This window comes from Cibotium barometz, chromosome 44 (assembly GCF_041138505.1).
Source record: "Cibotium barometz isolate CiBa-2024 chromosome 44, ASM4113850v1, whole genome shotgun sequence".
Classification (NCBI taxonomy): domain Eukaryota; kingdom Viridiplantae; phylum Streptophyta; class Polypodiopsida; order Cyatheales; family Cibotiaceae; genus Cibotium; species Cibotium barometz.
Window position 1 is genome coordinate 38,241,596 of NC_141089.1, and position 21,659 is coordinate 38,263,254.

Sequence of the window (21,659 nt, forward strand, 5' to 3'; positions counted from 1 at the left end):
AGGTAAAAATCATTGATCTCTAATGATTAATCGTAGACCTCGAGGGTGCCTTCTCTCAAGCTAACCATATTGCGAAAATCATGGAATCTATGTACCAATAAGTTATGCAACGGTTAAAGTGGTAAAAATAAAGACAAATGAAGTAATGAGAAATAGAATTAAGGGGTTAGAATGGAAGATTAAGGAGAGGAAAGTTGAGAAACATATTGTCTTTGGGAAAGGCTTTAAAAAATAAACATGAAGAGAGCAATTCAGGCTAATTAGTATTCACATCCAAGGGGCTGGTAATTTGAGATAATCAAATTCACAACAACTAATTATATATTGGGGTCTTCTACAATCTAGCAAGGGGTTGGTAATTTGACATAATCAAATTCACAACTAGTTTCATATTGGGGGTTGAAGGTGAAAGGTAAGGGTAACAATAATTCACATCGAGATTCGAAAAAGTGGTCAAGGTTGTGGAAAGACTTACATAGCCATCTAATGTGTAGATAGATAGATGAGAAAATTGGTTAACGTAGGAAAATGTGGCTGCTGGGATTCGAGCCCAGGTCTCCACGGCCACAACGTGGAATTCTAACCACTAAACTACAGCCACCCGCTACAATATATCATTACAATTTGCACGAATATTAAATCAAATCTTAATAGTGAACTGCAGAAATGCACCGGTGATGACCGGACTGTTCCGTTCAAGGGGAATCCGTTTGACCTCCTGAAAGCGAACCCTCTCTCTGTTTATCCGTTGCTGAGGTGGTGGTGTTGGGCCGGCTTGCAAATTGCAATAGTGCCCACCCCCCAAGCCCTTTCTTTATCTCTTGTGTATCTTCATGAACCCCACCATCCTCCAGGGTTCTTCTCTTTACCCTCCTGTTTTCTATGCACACAAATCTCACCCCCTCCCCCTCCCCCTCCCCCTCCCCCTCCCCCTCCCTCTCCCCCCCTCTCTCTCTCACACTCTCTCTCTCTCTCTCTCCTGATCTCCCTCTTTATATGGCGTCGATGATAAATTCACCCACAGTTTCATTATGATCTTACATACATAGCAGTGCTACCTAATTCTTGGTCAAACCTTGCCCTCTCAACACAGAGGGACGGGGAAGTCTCACACAGGCTTTGCTTAAATTCCTTCTGTCAAACATGAGGAGGAGATGATGATTGCCCGAATCTCTCAGCCTTTACTTCTGGGAACTGCTTGTGGGTGCTTTATCAAATACAGCCCCTCTCTCTCTCTCTCTCTCTCTCACTCTCTCTCTCTAAATACTTGACGAGCTCAGTTATATCTCACTTGGGCTTATGCCATTTTGGGCTTCATGGATACACTAAACTTACTTTTTTCTCTTCAAGGGTTCTCTGCATACATATGTACTCTCTTCCGCCCCCTTTAGCATGCGGTAAGACCACCACAAATTGATTCCTGCCCATCAGAAAGTGACGTTTAAAAGGCTTCGATGCTCTCAACCCATGGTGATATGCCCTTATATTCATGAATTCATAGGCGTCAAGCCATTGTGATGGCCATGCATTGATACTTACCCTTAACGCCATGATGATTGATAGGCTTTGATGTCCTTAAGCCATGCCGTTTTGCAGCTAGGGTTATGTCTTCTATGTCTGTGTTGAAACGGAATTCAATGATACAGATGTGCATGTGCTGTGGGGAAAACGGAGCCCAAATTTTGAGATGGGCGGCAGTGGCAGAGGGGGAAGCAGAGCTGCAGGGGTGGAGGACGGAGTGTGCTTCTTGTAAAAGCCTGTGGGCTGCTGTAGAGTAGGGATTTGCAGACGTATGTGGAAAGGACCACCAGCAGGGGGAGGTTCTAGACAGCAAGATTGGCACGAGGATAGAAAGAGGTCTGGAAGGAACCTCAACTGAGAGGGCTTTTATGTGGGCTCACCCAGTCTCCTGTTAAAAATAGGGGCTTTTCTACAGAGAGCTGGTTGCTATTTCCTGTCTGTGGTATGCAGAGGGGGAGAGTGAGTAAGCTTCCCATAGCAAAGTATTTAAACAAAGTGCCCTTATTTGTTCTCAGCCAGCAGATAGTCCCCCTTGCCCAACCCCAAGAAGAGCTTGAGAAAGCTTACTAGAAAGTGGGGACATAGTGTTCTCCTTCAGTAGACACTCATAGGTCTCTATTTGCAATTCTTTTATCAGCTTGAGTCCTGTAGCTTTAATTGAGTTTTCCCCCTCTTTTTTCTCCCCCCTTCAAGATGCAAGGTATGGGCAGAGCAGAGGAACCCAACTCAACCAAAGAGGGTTCTGTAACCATAGCAGATGATGTTCAGTTACACAAAGAAGATGTGCATGAGGGGGAAAAGGAGGCTTCATCATCATCACCAACATCAGCATCCACCCCATTATCCCCATTACCTTCTCTTCCTCGCCCTTTCCCTGACGAGGTGCTAGAGTATGTCCTGGCCTTCATAACCTCTCACAAAGACCGCAATGCCGTATCCTTGGTCTGCAAAGCTTGGCTGAAAGCTGATACATGGAGTAGGAGGAGTGTTTTTGTGGGCAACTGCTACTCGTGCTCCCCTCAAATTATGACCAGGCGGTTTCCTAGAGTGAAGGCCCTCACCCTAAAGGGCAAGCCCAGGTTCTCCGATTTCAACCTTGTTCCCCAAGATTGGGGGGCCAATGTGCTTCCTTGGCTTCATGAATTGGCCATGAAAGCCCCCTTTCTGGAGGAGCTTAGGCTTAAGCGCATGACAGTAACCGATGAGAGCTTGTTCTTGATAGCCCAACGCTTCCCCAATTTTCGAGTCCTGGTGCTCACTTTCTGCGATGGCTTCTCCACGGATGGCCTTGCAACCATAGCCAGCAACTGCAGGTGCATAACTTGTCTACTGTGTCGATAGGGCCTTGTCATATTGATAGTGTTGCTTTACATAATCTTGCAAGGTTTGTGTGTGTGACAATGTAATGCTAGTTCCATTGGTAGAACAAGGTGATGACTTGCTGTGGCCAACTAGGTAAAGGTGTGCTGACTTGCTTCAATTGATGAGCCTATTAAGACAGCTTTGATGTGGCTTGGGCTGGGTAGAACAATTTGATGATATGCTATGTCAACTAGGTAAAGGTGTGCTGACTTGCTTCAATTGATGAACCTGTTAAGACAGCTTTGGTGTGGCTTAGGCTGGTTACAGAACACTCCCCGCCCTTGGGACGGGTGGTGAGTTGGATGGGCGAGATTTGGCATCCACCCCTGACAGGTGGCCAGGTTGGGCGGGTGCCTCGTCTTCTTAACCATACCTTGACAATGTTGAGTGATCCTTTATTGTCTATTATGCAGGCACCTTAGTGAGCTGGATCTGCAAGAATGCGTGATTGATGACCGAGGCGGGGAATGGCTGAGTGCTTTTCCCGAGACCTGCATCTCACTTACATCCTTGAATCTCACCAGCTTGAGCAGTGAGGTGAACTTTGAGGATCTTGAAAGGTTAGTTGCCAGGTGCAGCCACCTTGAAAAATTGAAGCTCAACAGGAGTATTACTTTGGATCAGCTACGGCGCCTGTTGCTGCTGAGGGGACCCATTTTTAAAGAGCTCGGCACGGGTTCCTTCATCCAGGATGTGAGCGGGGCAGGCGTGGATCAGCTTGAGAATGTGTTCAGCAAATGCAAGAATATGAGGGCCTTGTCTGGCTTCTGGGAGGTGGTGCCCTTGTATTTGCCACTCATCTACCCAATCTGCCACAATCTAAGGAACTTAAACCTTTTTGACTCTCCTATTGGGAGTTCTGAGTTCACGAAATTAATCTCTCAGTGCCATCTACTTCAATGCCTTTGGGTAACTCTCTCTCTCTCTCTCTCTCTCTCTCTCTCTCTCTCTCGTCTTGAATCACATAGTCATGTGTGTGTGTGGTGCACAGTTGTTCTCAAGCACTGACTTGTTATCATGTTGATAAAAGATTTTGGGCCTTGCAGGTTCAGGACCTTGTGGAGGACAGGGGTCTAGAGGTGGCAGCTGCAGCATGCGAGGACTTGAGAGAATTGCGAGTTGTCCCATGTGATCCAGCTCTGGGTGGGAGGAGCCTGGTAACAGAGAAGGGCATGGTGGCCATTTCAAGGGGCTGCAGTGAGCTGAGGTACATACTCTACTTCTGCAACCAGATGACCAATTCGGCTTTGGAGGAGTTTGCCAGCAACTGTCCAAAGATGACTCATTTCCGCCTCTGCATAATGAAGCCAGGGGAGCCAGACTACATTACAAATGAGCCGATGGATGAGGGCTTTGGGGCTATAGTGAGGTGCTGTGCTGGGTTACGGCGGCTCTCTGTGTCTGGATGGCTGACAGATCGAGCTTTTGAGCTGATAGGGAAGCATGCAAAGGAGATGAGGTCATTGTCGTTGGCCTTTGTCGGTGAGAGTGGAGTGGCCATGGAGCATTTAATGCAAGGATGTGAGAGCCTGAGGAAGCTCGAGATACGGGATTGCCCATTCGGGGATGACGGGCTTCTGTCAGGGATGCGCGGGATGCAGAGATATTACCACATGAGATCCCTCTGGATGTCGGCATGTGAGGTGTCCCTAATGGCATGCAGGACGCTTGCTAAGCAGATGCCCTTGCTCAATGTGGAGATGATTGTTGATGATGATGATCATGGCAACATTGGCTCTCGTGTGGATAAACTTTACCTCTACCGTTCTGTCGCCGGCCCCCGCACCGATGCTCCGTCTTTCGTATACACCCTTTGACCTAATCTTCTCTGAATTTTCACCTGCACTCTCCTAATCTTGCTTTTACCCCTGTGACCTCGTCTTTTGTATAATCTCGTCCCTTGTACGTACCCCTCTCATCCTGCCCTAACCTTGCTTTAAGCTTCATCTGATCCTTCTATCCTAATCTTCGCCTATCTCACCTTTTTCATTGTCTGCTGCTTTCTAATCTTGCCCAAAACCCCCTGATCTCACCTTACTATTATGGCCCTAATCTTCCAAACTTTTTATCCAAGACCATAATCTCCCAATCGTTTGTTATCCAAGACCCTAATCTCCCAATCGTTTGTTATCCAAGACCCTAATCTCCCGATCTTTTTCCTGCATCCGTGTTTTCTTGCGCTAATTCTTCCTAATGTCGTCTTAATCCTTGCCTGCATCCTTCTGATTTCTCTCCGCTAATCTTTGCCTTGGTCCCCTCAATCTCATCTTAATCCTCGTCCAAATCCTGCTTCACATGGCTCCTTTTTATCAAGTTTGATGTCCTGACCTAATCCCTGCTTACTCCCCTGTAATCTCTTTAAGTAAGCCTTGCCCTCTACTCTAATCCTTAATTTACCAAAATTTGGGGATTGTGTGCTGGATTAAGGTCTCTAATGCTGTTTCTAATTGGGAGATTAGGTCATGATTTGGGCTTACCTGCATGCAAGGTTTCAATTTTACACTGGATTATGTTTATGGTTCAATCATATGATTCTGCAAGCATACGAGGAGACATCTTGTCTGATTAAAGCTCGGATTAATATCTGAGTAAACTTTAGTCAGCATCTAAGCACGTGGATTAGTACCAACCCCTGTCCCCAGACAATTTCTACATGATAATCTGTATCGGATTATGGTTTCAACAATCAAGATTCAGTGTTAATCAGGTCTCAGCGCCCTTTCCAGATCAGGGGTATATCATGATTTCCTGGGGTATATCATGATTAAGTGCTGGAGTAAGATCCAAATACCAAAGATTTTGTCTGTATTATTCCAGACAATACAATGCCTTGGTTTGATTTTGAATAAACCAATGGCCACCATGTAAAACTTCGCCTGCAGAATAAAATAATCCCATTTTCTTTTCTTAAATATTGCTGATATTTTTTGGCATTGTGGCAATTGATTATATTTTGCATAAAAATGTTTTTCTTTTTGCAATATTTCCAATTTTACATGAAATATTTGCATTAATTGCTCAATACATATCTATTAAATGTTTGCATTTATTTCCAGAATTTGTATTTTAATGGAATAAGTTCTGTAGATTTTTTCTAATGGGCAACTCATAATCCCTTTAACCACCATAGAAAAAAAGTGTATTTTTTACTGAGCTGAAATTAACAAATGCTAGCTAAGGGTTTTTGTAGCTCTTATTTTAAGAAATGAAATTTGACATATCTTGGTTATAAAATAGGTGCATACATTAGGTTATAAAAGATGGGATGGTTTATTTTAATGGGTTGAATTTGGTGAGTTTAATAATACTATATTATGTATACTCCAAATGGCAAGGGTTATGTTTTTAGGCCCCTACACTTAGCATGCCCACTCCTTCCCCCAAAGGTGGCCAACATCAATGGACAAAGGGGGGAAAGAGGAGGAAAAGAGAAAAGGAGAAAGGGAAGAAGAGGGGGGGGGGGGGGGGGGGGCATGCTTCAGTGGACGTGCATGCTCACTCGTGCACTTTCAAGCGGGATGCCTCAAGGAATACAAGGACACGTCCACTTCTGCCCCTTGAAGTGGCATGTTTAGGGGGGCATCACACCCTCCTTGCATGTCATACTGTCTCCCTGTTGGGTGCGTTCGTATGCTCCCTCTCCCCCTCAAGGGGCATGTCCACTCGTACACTTTGAAGTGGGATGCCTCAAGGAACACAAAGGCACACCCACCTATGCCCCTTGAGGCCGCATGTTTAAGGAAGGCATCGCACCCTCCTTGCATGCATACCTTCATCACCTTTGGGTGCACATCCATGCCCCATCTCCCCTCAAGGGGCACATTACACCATGCCTCTTTTGCACCCCCCCCCCCAAGCCCATGCCTACACTGTTGCCCTTGTCAACTGCCCCTCCTTCTCTCCATACTTGTGTGGTTCACACATTTGTACATGCCCACTTCATTAATTTGTTCCTCAATGGCAAATTCTATATGATTTTACAATTAGGAAGTGTACAAATTCCAACTAATATGAGTGGAAACTACTATATATATTTAAAAAAAAATTGGAACACAATTTGATTCTCTATGGTGAGATATGTGTGGGGTCTCCCAACAAAAAACAATTTAATTATTAGTGCACTTAACTTGAAATCAATCCAATCAACCTCCTTCTTTCCATGGCTACAAATTTTTTGGTTTTTTTTTCTCCCAATCATGTAGCCACCCACTAGAACAAACGGTCTTATCTAGTTTTTTTAAAATAAGCTTTACACATCAATAGATGCTACCTACATGTGGTTTCTTTGTTTGCAAATACCTAAAAGTAAGACAACCCCCCTTATATCATGCCCTCCATATGCCACCTTCCAACAAACCTTTAACGTTAATTTGATCATACCCTTAATTCAAGTCACCAATGTTAATACTTTCTTTAGCCTTTTTCTTTAATTTAATTAACTAATGTTCACGCTTTCTTTAGTCTTCAACCTTAATTTAATGCACTTTTGAATTCGTATTTTCTATTTTAGTCCTTTAATTGTTTCTTTTAGCATAACCTATATTTAATGCACTCTTGCAATGCTTTCTTTTTATATTTTAATCCTCTATTGTTAGTGCATGCTTTCTTCTTATTTTACCTACCTTTTACCCATAAGTATATTTCCTCAGTCCCTAAAGATGCTCTTCCTCACTGGTACCTAGACAATGCTTTTTTGTTTTTGAGTAAAAAGGATTCCTATATACAATACTAATTTAAAAAGGATTCCTATATATAATACTAATTTTAAATTGTCTTCTATGTATAGAGAGAGTGGTTCTACCTAGTTCTTTGTGTCTTCTTTTGATTGATCGTTACCTTTATAGGGCATCACTTCCCGAAAAGTTCAGCACCTTCAAAGATTCCATTCCTACCAAGGCCATTTGCTTATTCTTTGTTGCTAATAATTTATTTATGCACCACAAACCCCTTAATTTATTGGATGTCTTTAGGCACCAATGAACCACAACCCCCCTTAAATTATTGAATTTCATAAGACACCAGTGACCCACTAATTAAAAAGTGTTCGAGCCATGTTTTGCAAGGTTTCATTCAAATACCATGTGCACTCAACTTCTAGTGCCTTGCCAGTTGATTTTTGAAAGGGTATTTGCAAGCAAACTCATTATAAAAGTTTTTTTTTTCGGGATACTTAAGCAAATTCATTGTAAAGAAGAAAACTTTGCATGACTTTCCCAAGCATACACATATTAGCATGAAATGCCTAATAAAAACATTGTATTGTAATATACGTTATATTAAACACAAATATTTTGTTAGTACAACACTTATGTTTAGCGCCTATCTCAATTAAATACAAATAAGATTGGAAAGATTTGTTTTAATTAAAGGTGGCATGTTTAGTACTCACACCCAATGAAAAGTCTAGCACATCCAACATGAATGGATGTTCCCTTCTTACCAAACTAGCTATTCTTTTATTCAAGCCAGAATATACGAAATGGATAAATAACATACTTGTTCCTTAGAATAGTCCCAAAGTTAAAGATCCATCAACAATTAAAGTTTCTTGGATGCCTAGGCACTCCATCAACTTTTTTTTCCCCTTTTCAAACTAGCATGCAATATTATATGTGGCCTTGAAAAAGCTTGCTTAATTAGTAACGTAAAGAGGAGTATTGACTCAAACCTTGTGGTGTAGATGCTTCTCAACCTCCATTGCACCAAAGATTGAACTTGAAACATTTATCTTTCATTTCATGTCAAAGGTGAGACTACCAAAACATTTAGTGTTTGATGTAAAGTCAAAGAACTTGGCTTACCACATCCGAGTGAACATGTAGTTAGAACATGCATGCCATTTAAACCTAATGCATTATAATATCATTCTCAATGCAAACTAACTTGTTTGATATTGATAAATTAGAAACATGAGAGCAATGGGGATTCAAAATGAATGGAGGCATGAGAAGAAGCATAAACTATTGCATGTATTCCAAGATCAAATAGCTTTACAATTATGCTCTTCTCAAACAAGAGTACCTAATAAATAACTTAAGACATTTCTTTTTGTTTTCAATTTTACAAGTGCACATGAGCACCACTAAAACCTTTCGATGCAATTAAGAGAATTATACTTGACTAAAGAAAATAGAGTACTAAACAAGGACTTTAAGGGATTACAAAACAAGGTACATTAATCATTTACAAATTGGGATGCAAGAGGTTTTAAGGCAATACATACAAGATCTAGTTATGCCTTTTCTTCAGCAGAAAACTTTGAAGTTTGGTGTAAATGTTAAAAAACAGACACGATACTTAGCAGGTTTTAAAAACCTTTAAAGGAAAGATCTTCAAGTAGGGAAAGGGTGGTGACATGTGGTCAAGTAAGGAGGAAAGTAGAGAGTAAAATGCATGTATACACACATGGGTGATGAATACTTTGGTCATGATAAAGTGGATCAACATTTATTTTACATTTCATGAGATGGGTTCATAAGAGTGTACGTATAATAATTTTATCATGAGATGGGTTCATAAGAGTGTACCTATATAATTTTATTTTATCATAATAATTTTAAACATGTATGTACGCATGGGGGATGGATATTTTGGTCAGGATAAAGTGGGATTAAGCTTTATTTTACATTTCATAAGGGTGTACCTATAATAATTTTATCAAGCAACTTTTCGAGTAGTGGATGATGTGGATCATGCATAAAAATACATGTATGCACACATGGGAGATGGATATTTTGGCCTTGATAAAGTAAATTAAGGTTTATTTTATATTTCATAAGAGTGTACCTATAATAATTCTATCAAGCCACTTCTTGAGTAGTGGATGATATACCAAGGGTTGGATAATACAACATGCAATATCAAATTTGATAATTCTTGATATGTACTAACTTAAATAAATAATTGTCTCTAAATATATATCATGAAATAAAGACATAACCATTAATGTAAAATTTTAAAAAATCTATATCTTGCATGGATTATTGTTTAAAAATGATGGTTTAAAATTTTCAATAGCACGTGCTCATATTTTGAATATGTAGGATTTTTAACTTCTTTGAAGGACACATATTTAGAAATAATTATCCACTCTATATGTAGGATTTTTAACTTCTTTGAAGGACACATATTTAGAAATAATTATCTACTCTATATGTTCTCAATGAACAAGAAGCGTGTGGAATACAAATCTTGTTTTGATGAACAAAAAAAGCTAATGGGGCCTACTAGCCACCATTGATGGGTGAAAAACCTCCACCTCACATATGTTTTCAATGAGAAACCAAGCATGTTTCATGATAAACCCTTGGTTTTAAGAAGCATGTAAAATGCAGAACTTGTTTTGATGCACAAAAAAAGTAAATACCTACCTACTAGGACTACTGCCCCACCATTTATGGGTGAAAAACCTCCACCTTACATAAGTGTGAGATACCTACCTAATAGGGACTCCTACCCATCATTTATGGGTGACAAAGCTCCAATTTACATAAGTGTCAGAAATTGTAGCATTAAAAAAATATATGTTTACCAATAAAAAAATAAACACCCTTAAAGCCTTTTTTTGTTCTTGACTATAACACTATTTTTTTAGCTCCATTTTTTCGTTTGCCACTAGTGAAACCTTTAACCGACACCAATAATAGCCCTAAAAACAACACCATTAGCTATAATAACAGTAAAATATCCTTAAGCCTCTCCTCCTCCTATGATATTAACAATCTCTCGTGCCCCGTCTCCTATCCAAACCCTTATTCCTCCTCCTAATCCTCCATAAGGAGATGTAGTTGCATGTATATGATCAAGAAATGTTTGCCATCTTGCATGCAATCAAGAAGTGGCATCATTGCATGGTCTATAAGGAGTTATGTTTTAAATTTTTTGATAGCCACACCTAGTTGGGGATAGGTTTCCCTCTAGATACATTCTCATTGTGTTTCGACTCTAAAGGATCGTCATGGATTTCCTTCTCAGATTCTTGTTCTTGAGTTTCAATGTTTTCAATGTTTCTCTTGAGTGGTCATTTAGTGGTAGATCTTTTCTTGATCCCTCACTAGAGCCTTTTACTTTATTCTGCCGATGATCTAGAATTCGACCTTCTAGCCTCTATAGATTGGGCAATCCCTACGGGACCATACACCTGATCGTCGACAGTTGGCGAGGACTCAAGCCGGCCTGTCACCCTCTCATGCACTAGGGAGGGCTTATTCACCACACTAGCCTGGGCCCATAGAACTAGGCAACATCACAATATTTACCTCCATTGGCGAAATCTTATTCTCCCAATGGTATGAGAGATACCTTGGGTCAACTCCGGGCCTCGCTCTAACGTCGCCGCCCAGCTACACAAGCACAGAAACATGGTTAGCGTTGAGGTTGGGAGAAGATATACATGTACTTCTTAACTCAATCAAGATATCACTTTACAAACTAAACTCTACAATATGACAGATTTCATCACTTTTCTTGAGAAAACAACAATTTCACCAAAAATTTTGGTATAAAGAAAAGTAGCATCTCTTTCTTAATGTCTTTAAAGTTAACATCATTAAAGATTAATAATTTTAAAAAAAATCTCCTTTTAAATGATGACCAAGCTAACCTGGTCATTATTTCTTTGTGGGGCTCCCAAGGGGAGAGATGGGGTGGCATCTAGAGTAACCTCTCTAGACTCATTGATGTGCGCGTCTCTCGGGGTGATATTTTGGTGCTTTTGAGAAGCATCCATTCTTTCTGCCTTCTTATAGTTCGCGATGTCACGAATCCAACACTTCAGTCGGATCACAATTTGGAGCTCGTTTGCTCAAGTTATGAGCAAAAAACCCTAGGTATGAATCACCTCTAAGAGGCTAAAAGCCCTTACTAAAGTCACCACTAATGGGGGGGGAAGGTGTCCTTAAACTGGATTTGTAGAGAGAAGGCTGCATCTAGAGGGAGAGGAGGGGGAGTCCTCCCTTAAGTCTATTCAAACAACCAGGGGGGGGAGAGCAGCTAAGAAACCTCTACCCTCGTGAGAGGAGGCAAGAAATATTCTGCAGAGGGCTTACTTGGAGATGGGCAAAAATGGCTTGTTGCGGAAGGCTGTCAAGTATAATATGGTACAGTACCGCATAGAGTGTCGGGTGTAGACTACCAGGTATGGGCGCTAGGTAGAGTGACGAGAGTACGGGCAGGGCAGGGTGCTGGAGTGTCTCGACCACGAGGTACTGGGGGGTATGGGTATGGGTGCAGGGGGAAAGGGAGAGCAAAGCGTGGGTGCAAAGGACGGTGTATGGTGAAAGTACACCGACATATGGCTTGCATGGCCCTGGGAAAAGGAATGGTGCCTGTGCGTGGACAAAAGCTATGGTACGCATGTACCTTTCGGGTCAGACGCAGCATGGGCATCCACATGGCGGGGTCTGTGTGGACCGTACACTAGGGCGATCATCCTTTTGTCCTTGCACGGGCATTGTACGAGCGCTCGAGTGTGTGTGCGATATCTTTTTGGGGCAAGGACCCCTAATTTGGGAGGTCGGCCTTGATATGCATGCCCGAGTGCCCGATGGTGCGATTTTTTTTTTCGAGACGAAAATGTCCGGTTGTCTCCCTGGTTGTAGGGGTCTTGACCGTTTGTCAATCAGACACCCAGTCGTGCATTTATTAAGGTTTAAGTTTACCGTATTTTAATTAAAAATAACTAAAAATTTACATATAGGCTCGATTCAGTGTCCGTTTTGGATGCTGTAAAATCCTATATTAGGTAAAATTATATGCAGATTTCGAATTTGGAGTCAAAATTCTAAATTCTAAGTGGAAATAGCTCGTTTATTAAAATTGTTGATTTTTACATCACAAAAGACCATAAATTCATGGGCATGTAGTATTATTGAAGATGGGCATGTTACATCCTTCCCCCCTTAAAGAAATCGAGATATCCTTATCTCGTCATGAATTCGGGGTAATCCTTTAAGAGTGTCGCTTCATCTTCCCAAGTTGCAACTTCTTCAGGGTAATCTTTCCATTGTACTAGATGTTCTACAAGAGTTCTATTACAGAGTTGCGGTTCTCTAGAATCTATGATCCTACTAGGTTGCAACTCAAAGACTCCCTGAGTTGCGATTACAACTTGTTCATCATCAAGAATATGATCGAGACTAGGTACATAAGGCTTTAACAAACTTACATATGAAATACATTGTGGACCTTGATATGGGCTGGGAGTTGGAGCTTATAGACACTTTTACCCAAACACTTGATAACTGTATAGGGCCCACAATATCTTGGGCTGAGTTTCTTATATTTTCCAAGTGACAGAGAACTATGTTTGGGTTGCACTCATAGAAGAACTTTGTCTCCTTCTTTGAAGATCCTTTCAAACCTCCTTGTGCCAGCATAATGCTTCTGCCAATCTTGAGTAGCTTTAATATCTTTTTAGATTGCCTTGGTTTGTTTCTCCACCATCTCTTCGAGCATTTTTCAGGATGCCTCAACTCTTATGGTTGGATTAGAGAAATTTAGAGGAGATAAACATTCTTTCCCATAGAGTGCTTTGAATGGTGACATTCCCAGCCCACTGGTCACCCGCCTTGTCCTAAGACACCACCAAGTGCTAGACTATTGGCATGAGTAACCACCTCAAATTCCCTGGTGAAATCAGAAAGTTTTAGGACTGGGGCTAAGGTAATAATGGCTTTGAGCTGATCAAAGCTGACTTGATGGATTGGCAACCACGCTATTTTGCAATCCTTCTTAAGAAGATTTGTCAAGGGTGCAACTACCAGGGCATAATCTTTGATGAAAATCCTGTACCATCCTTGATTCCCAAAAATCCACAAACTTCGGGGACTGATTTAGGGGATGGCCATTCCAATATATTCTTAACCTTGGTGGGATCTACCAAGATACCATCTTGGGAGGCAATGAATCCAAGATACTCAATTTTGATGAGTAAAGAAGATACATTTACTCTTCTTGGCATAGAGTTTATGTCTACGCAGCAATTGCAGAACTTTGCACACATGCTCCGCATGCTCTTCCATCGACTTGGAGTATACTAAGATGTCATCAAAGAAAACAAGTACAAATTCATCCAAGTAAGGACATAATATATCTTGCATTAGTGGTTGAAGGTTTCAGGACCATTGGTCAACCCGAATGACATTACAGTAAACTCATAGTGGCCCTAATGAGTATTGAAAGCTATTTTAGGTGTATCTGCTTCCCTGACTCTGATCTGGTAATAACAAGACCTTAAATCTATTTTTGAGAAAACTTTGGCCCCATGAAGCCTATCAAGAAGCTCATTGATGTGAGGGATATGATACTTATTCTTAACGGTGACTTGATTTAACCCCCAATAATCTATGCAGAGTCGAAGAGTACCGCCCTTCTTTAAAAAAAATAATGGGTGCTCCCCAAGGAGAGCTGCTAGGATGTACAAATCCTTGCTCAATGAGTTGGGAAAGTTGCTCTTTAAGCTCAATGGCTTTAGAAAGAGACATTTTACAGGGTGTTTTTGAGACAGGTTGATCACCAGGGATCACCTCAATTTCATGATCGACTTCTCGAGGAGGTGGTAACCCTATGAGCTCGTGAGGAAAGATGTCAGAGAATTCTTGGAGCCAAGAGGGATTTGTTTCTTTACTAGGTTCAGCAGCTTTGTTGAGTTTAACTAGGAAAAATTGTTGTCCCTTACGTGCTCCTTTGAGAAGATGCTTTGCTTTGACTACCCTAGACTTAGGTTTACCTGTCTTTCCCCCTGAACTGATACTACTTGGCCATGCTTATTTTTAAAAGTGATACTCCCCAGGCTGCAGTGAATACTAGCATTGTTTACAATTAACCACTCCATTCCAAGGATCCCATCATAAATTCCTAATGGCAGGACTCTAAAATGACCATGAGTTTGCTCACTACCCAATTCGAAATCAAGGTTTCCTACAGAATGTTGAGATACTACTTCCTTCCCACTAGCTAGTTCTACAACCATTCTTCAGCTGGTTTTTGACTCAAGTTTAATTTTTGTAAACACCTTGGGAAAGAAATGAATGGGTACTGCCACAATCAATCAAGTTGGAATGGCTTACTCTATGATGAGTGGCTAGGGTTTGAATAACACCAAATGTTGATTTGGGCCTCGATGTTCTACTACCGCATGGACTGTGGCACGTTCTTCTTCAGCTATCTCCAGAGTTGGTTCTTTGCTTATAGCACAGGCGATGTGAGCAACTGCTCCACGGCCTCTGCCACGTCCACCACCCCTTGCACTTTGGTGGATGGGGGTTCAATGGCCTTGATTTGATCTACCGCTTTGAGGTAGGGATGATACTAGCTTGGGGCAGTTGGCCCTGAAGTGTCCCGGCTTATTGCATTTGAAATAGAGAGGGGCCTCTCTAGAAAAAGTAGCATATGAGTGGGGAACAAAAGAGTTGGCTTGCCACCCTCAATTGTAGTAGGGAGCATTCTGTTGGGGATTCTTGTAAGGTTGATCTTTCGGGTTTGCTTCAGGGTAAGATCTCTTTTGAGGCTTGGCTTTACTAGACTTTAGTTCTTTCACAAGAGGCTTTGCTTGTCTAAGAGAATCTTGCAATGTGCTTGGCCTCATTACTTCGAGGCGGGAATCCAAGGGTTCATTCAAGCCTTGGCAGAAATGAGCCACTTGCTGGGAAGTCGTCATGGCTGGGCATACTTCCGAAAAGTGATGGATTTAGAACAGTATTCATCCAAAGTTGAGCTGAACTGCTTGAGACTAAAAAATTCATTTATCTTGATGGATTCATGAGATGGTGGGAGATATCGTTCCTTCACATCTTGCTTGATATCCTCCCATGTTTGGGAGTGTTCAGTGACTCCTTTGTCATCACGGCACCATTGTTTCTAGCAGAGCTTAGCATCCTCGGTGTGAGTCGAAATCGTGCAAGCATGGACTGGTTTGCTACTCTAGTACCGGCCCAGCTGAGAAATAATCATCCATTGCTTCGATCCAAACCTCGGCATCCTTCTCAATCTTTGAACCTTCCCCCTTAAAGGAGGGAGGTTGTATTTTCTTGAGCAAGAGCTTCTTCTCCTAGACATTTGTATATAATGCATTGGGCAGTCGAGAGGCTGATCGTCCTGATCATCATCTCGTAAGATTAAATTTTAGGATTACAAAAAGACTCATACTTTACATTCCGCTCATGCTTTTAAAAGTAAAACTTTTGAATCATTTTATTATTTACAAGGACAATTTTATTACAAACGTTTGAGACTAATATAATTAGTCTTATTCATCGTCAAAGAGAATCCTAGGCTCAACTAGACATGAGACTAGAGCGGTCCACATAGGTGAAATATGGGGGTTCCGTGCCGCCGTAGTCTCTAAGACACAGAAGATTGACGATAGGGGTGGTATACTCTAGATTGGGCTGTGTCCCAAAACGGCTACCTTGTCAATGGGTAAGACCTACATTACTTGGTCATATACCCAACGGTCCTGTGGTATGCGATTCCCATCTATGATCATAGAACTGTTAGGCCCTAGGAGTACACGAACCAAAATAAACGGACCATCTTCAACTTTTCGATCCAACGAATCCGCTTTAAATCGGTGGTGATGTTTCCAGTTTGGTCTGCTCAAATGAAAAAATACCTCAGCCCGCGATTCCAAAGGTGATCTTGTTGGAATTAGGGTTAGGGTTTTAACAATGCACACACAAAAGATAGAAAAGCTTGAAAGCACACAAACTCACTAGAATAGAATGAACAAATGTGTGCTAGATACAAAAGATAAGTACACACCCCAAAATGAGTAGATAAGAGGGTGTACATACGCACAGGGGAAAAAACCTCCTAGTGAGGGAAAAAGTACCCCGGCAGTCCTAAGTGTGTTTACACACATCACTACCCTATAATGCTACAAATCCCCCCTGAAGTGATGATGTGAACATGTACATGGTATGGCCAATCAATCTTGAAAAGGAAGTAAGCCCAAAGCTTTACGAAAATCTTCAAGCTTTTCACGAGGAAGAGCCTTTGTGAATAAATCTGCCATGTTGTCATGTGTAGACACATAGACCAAGCTGATCTCTGCTGCAGAGAGTCTTTCCCTTTGACAAAGTGGTAATGCACCTCAATGTGCTTAGTGCGAGCATGAAATACTGGGTTCCTCGCAACTGCTAATGCGCTCTGGCTGTCAGTGAAAATCGTAGTGCTAGACGACTGTCCAACACCCAAATAAGACATAAGACATCTGAGCCACACACACACTCAACTGTAGCTGTGAAAGCTGTCCCTGTACTCAGCTTCACAGTTGGAAGTGGCCATTGTAGGCTGCTTCTTGCTGAGCTCTGATATACATGAATCACCAAGGCGAAAGAAAAATCCACTAGTGGACACTCGTGTGTCATAACATCCATCCTAATCTGAATCACTAAAAGCATGCAGCTGTGACTCAACCCCCTTTGGATAAAATAATCCAAAATATTGAGTGCCCTGCAAATAGCAAAAAACCTACTTGACAGCCTGCTAATGCTTCGTACCTGGGGCTATGCATAAATCTACTCAACTCTGTGAGACTGCATACTATATATCTGGCCTCGTGTTGCATACATAAAGAAGGGATCCAACAACTGTTGATACAAAATAGCATCAAAAGAGTCTCTTGCATCTTGAAGACTAAGTCGAGTACCTATCTCCATAAGTGTAGCTATAGGTTTATAGTTCTCAAGATTAAACCTCTTCAATAGCTTATGTATATATTTAGACTGCAGCATAACAATGCCATCATTGCACTGCATAAACTGAATCCCCAAATAATAATGCAAGGGTCCCAAATCAGACATCTCAAACGATCAGCCTTAAAGGCTGAAATCTGATCTATATTGGGTCCCATTGAGTAGCATGTCATCAATGTATAGAACGATGACAAAAAATGTGTCCTTACTCCTCTTCACATAGAGGATACTTTCTGTTGGACTGTTGCAAAAATCATTTGCAACCAAGTATGCATGAATCTTCTCATACCATGCTCTAGGAGCTTGCTTAAGGCCATAAAGAGCCTTTTTCAACCTGCATACTTTAGACTCTTCCCCTTTCACATCAAAACCAGGAGGCTGCGATACATACACCTCCTCATATAAATCACCATTCAAGAATGCAGTCTTAATGTCCAACTGATGTACATTCCACCCATGATGTGCTGCAAAAGCAATGAGACACCTAATGGTAGTCATACGAGATGTGGGTGCAAAGGTCTCATTTTATAATCAATGCCCTTTTGCTGGGCATACCCCTTTGCAACAAGTCTGGCCTTGTAGCGATCAATGCTACCATCTGCTTTGCATTTTAACTTGTAAACCCACTTAGTACCAATGGCCTTCTTGCCACCATGAGGTAGATTTGTCAAATACCAGGTGTCATTCTTGAGTATAGAGTTATACTCATCCTGCATAGCATGCATCCACCAATGATCATTATCCTGTGCTTCCTCAAAGGAAACAGGTTCCTCCTCATTACATAAAGTAGAAATGAGAACATGATCCACATGAGAATAATCTACATGATGAGAACCTGCACGAGTTCTGCTAGGTAAAGGAGCTACCAACTTACTATCCCTCAATGTCTCCACAAGCCATTTTGGCATACGCCTAGATTCTTCTATGGATGTTCTCTCCTCATCCACTACATCCTCAATAATTGCCTCATTAAAAGGCTGAATTTGCAAGCTGATTTTGCACCTGCAAAGGCTGAATTTCAGCACTTGGTTGAGCATTCAATTGCTCTACATATGGCTGCCCTCCATTAAACAAAGGTAGGAGCGAATCAAACATGTCCTGTGAGCATTCAATTGCTCTACATATGGCTGCCCTCCATTAAACAAAGGTAGGAGTGAATCAAACATGTCCTGTGAGCATTCAATTGCTCTACATATGGCTGCCCTCCATTAAACAAAGGTAGGAGCGAATCAAACATGTCTTCTGAGCATACATTATGCTATTTTTTGCATGAAAACATGGGTTGAACTGAGTTTTTGACAAAAACATCTCTACTTACTAAAATCTGCTTTGAGGCTGGATGATAGAGTCTATATCCCTTACTTTCTGAACTATATCCAACAAATATGCATTTAACTGCCTTATCATCAAGCTTACTGCGTTGTTGCTCAAACATAAGAGCATAAGCAAGACAACCAAAAACACGCAAATGAGCCACAGAAGGCTTCCTGCCATGCCAAGCTTCATAAGGAGTTTTAGACTACAAGGCCTTGGTAGGGCATTTGTTCAACACATAGTTTGCGTATATGCTTCGCTTCACAGAAAGTGCAAGCAATGCATGTGCCTGTGCATCTCTTCCATCACGTCTCGTTTGAGCAGCAGTGGGAGGTACTGGTGGTGCATATGGAGGAGCCACATTTGTATCAATTCTACTTCAGATGTACCTGAAGCACCTGGTTGCAGTGGTAGTTGTAAAAAAGGACGAGTTTCACTACTACTGACCACATTCCAAAGGCCTTTAGCAACCAGTACATGCCTCATCATATAGGACCACAATGGGTAATAGTTAGTCCCATCAACTTTGTCCTCAGCAGCAGTAGACAACATGTTGAATACATCACTTGTGCCAACCATGACTTTCTACCAATTTCCAAATGCAAAATCTTTCAACATAATCTTTCAACACACTGCAAGTACTCAGTATTTACTGAATGAAACCCTGGATGGCTGCCAACTGACCGAATCACCTGTAAAGTGCATGAAAAATAACACAGAGTAGAGGATAGAGTGTTACTAGCAAGAGTATGATGGCCGATGCTATCAAAGACACTGTAGATGTTGTACACCAAATCTTTGCCGCGCTACACAGCTCAAACACCCAAAATTGAGCAGAACCAATCCAAAATGACGCCTCTCCAAAACGTCTGCAGAAACCTTGCGGTGCCCAAAACGCACCCAAATCGTGTCGCAAACACCCAAAAATTAATGTATACTTTGTATACAACAAACTACAGTATACACCTTCTTCTCCTAAGAGGGTATCTCAATTGGAGACATAAAAATAGGGTCGTGTGTGAGGAGGGAGGTAGACTACTAGATCAAGTGTCAAGGAAGCTAGCTCTCATACCAATTGTTGGAATTAGGATTAGGGTTTCAACAATGCACACACACAAGATAGAGAAGCTTGAGAGCACACAAACTCACTAGAATAGAATGAACAAATGTGTACCAGATACAAAAGATAAGTACACACCCCAAAATGAGTAGATAAGAGGGTGTACATATGCACGGGAAAAAAACCTCCTAGTGAGGGAGTGCCCGGCGGTCCTAAGTGTGTTCATACACATCACTATTGTGAGGTCCCTATCCCCACCGCGCAATGAATTCAAGGGTTCTAGCAGTGGAAGTAGCACTTCTTGCGTGGCAGGGCAGGGTCTCACACTCGGGGCCTCACCCACCACACGGATATCCGGACAAGAGACTAATCCATCGGTTCTTCCAAAACTAATCCCGGAAAAACTTCCCTTACTCGAAAAGCACGAGCGATTCCTCCAGGATAACTTTTTCAATGTAGTCAAAAGCCTTAACTAACTGAACTCATCTGACCAAACCCGTAAGTCCCAAATCAGATCAGGGAAAAGATTGCACTTGGATCATAGAGACCAACACTTTTTTCCTCATTTGAGAGGCACAGTCATTGATTCTTTTCCATAGAACAATTTTTGTCCGGAATTTACTTCATCTACTATCGTACCATAACAGAATTGAGTCTCAATTTAAGGATCCATCAGTCCAGCCTAACCCCATCTAGTCCCGTGGGTTAGCCAACCGCCCAACTGTTGAGATTCAAGCTCGATGTCAGTGTGAGCCAGCTATGCTATGTGCTGGCAGATTAGGTAGGAACATGTGTGAGACATAAATGACCGCGTGTCCAGCTGGTCATAGTGTGTGGACATTAGCTAGGGTTAGTTGGACACAACTCATTGTGTGTTGTGTGGATTATGGATTAGTGCATTATGCTTTGTGTGAGAGTGGACATGGCTTCCCTCTATGATTAGGGTTTGCAATATACATTAGGGTTTGCTCCTGTGTGTGTGTCTCCTCCCCCTCTACCGATCTTTCAACATGGTATCAGAGCCTTGTGCTGTTTATTAGGGTTTATGAGTGAGTGAGTGAAGAGGGAGAAGAAGCTGTGAAAAGAAGCTGTGAAGCTGTCCATTGGAGCTGTGAAGCTTGGAGCACACTAAATACTATCAGATCTGAAAGCTTGGCCTACCAGGTAAGGTCCTCTAAACATCCTTGAGCGGATTGCAGGTGAAACAAGCAAAAGCAAAGCATTTTAGAGAAAATCAAAGCAAAGCAAAATTCTGGTTTTTGAAGCTTTCCATTAAAGCTTGGGAACATTGATGTATGGTGGAAATACATGTAAATCTGGCAAAGTAAACATGTATTTGACAAAGAGGGATGTATTAGCAACCCATGTGCAAGCCTTGAACAATTTTTGGAGCAATTTACATGCATTTGATTGAGTGAAATTACTGGTTTTTTGAGCTCTCACAAAACAGAGAAGAGGAAGCCCAAAATTGATGCATTTGGAGTGAGATTTTGGCAAAAATTGAACCATTGGTGGATCACACACATGCCTAGGTGTCTTGGGGACTTAAAACCATCTTCAATTAGCATCACAAAGCCTCCCAAATCCCCTAATTGCAGGCGGCGCAGCTCACAGAGTGAAAATAGGGAAGATTTCTGGTTTTTTGCCTACGAGGAGGTCAATTTCTCATTGGATGCTTGGTACCTTCCACAACTTCCTTAGCAATT

The 21,659-nt window shown here is 41.7% G+C and overlaps 1 protein-coding gene and 1 non-coding gene across 2 annotated transcripts; one reads left to right on the forward strand and one right to left on the reverse strand.

Moving 5' to 3' along the window:
* Positions 1-529: 529 nt before the first annotated feature.
* On the reverse strand, positions 530-601 carry TRNAH-GUG (transfer RNA histidin (anticodon GUG)). The gene has a single exon. It is a non-coding gene; the product is annotated as a tRNA-His (tRNA).
* Positions 602-792: 191 nt separating this feature from the next.
* On the forward strand, positions 793-5,795 carry LOC147613255 (transport inhibitor response 1-like protein Os04g0395600). Its single transcript, XM_086782531.1, has 3 exons — positions 793-2,834; positions 3,297-3,792; positions 3,930-5,795. Exons 1-3 carry the CDS (start codon positions 2,215-2,217, stop codon positions 4,698-4,700), a joined length of 1,887 nt encoding a protein of 628 aa, XP_086638657.1. The 5' UTR covers positions 793-2,214; the 3' UTR covers positions 4,701-5,795.
* Positions 5,796-21,659: the final 15,864 nt, after the last annotated feature.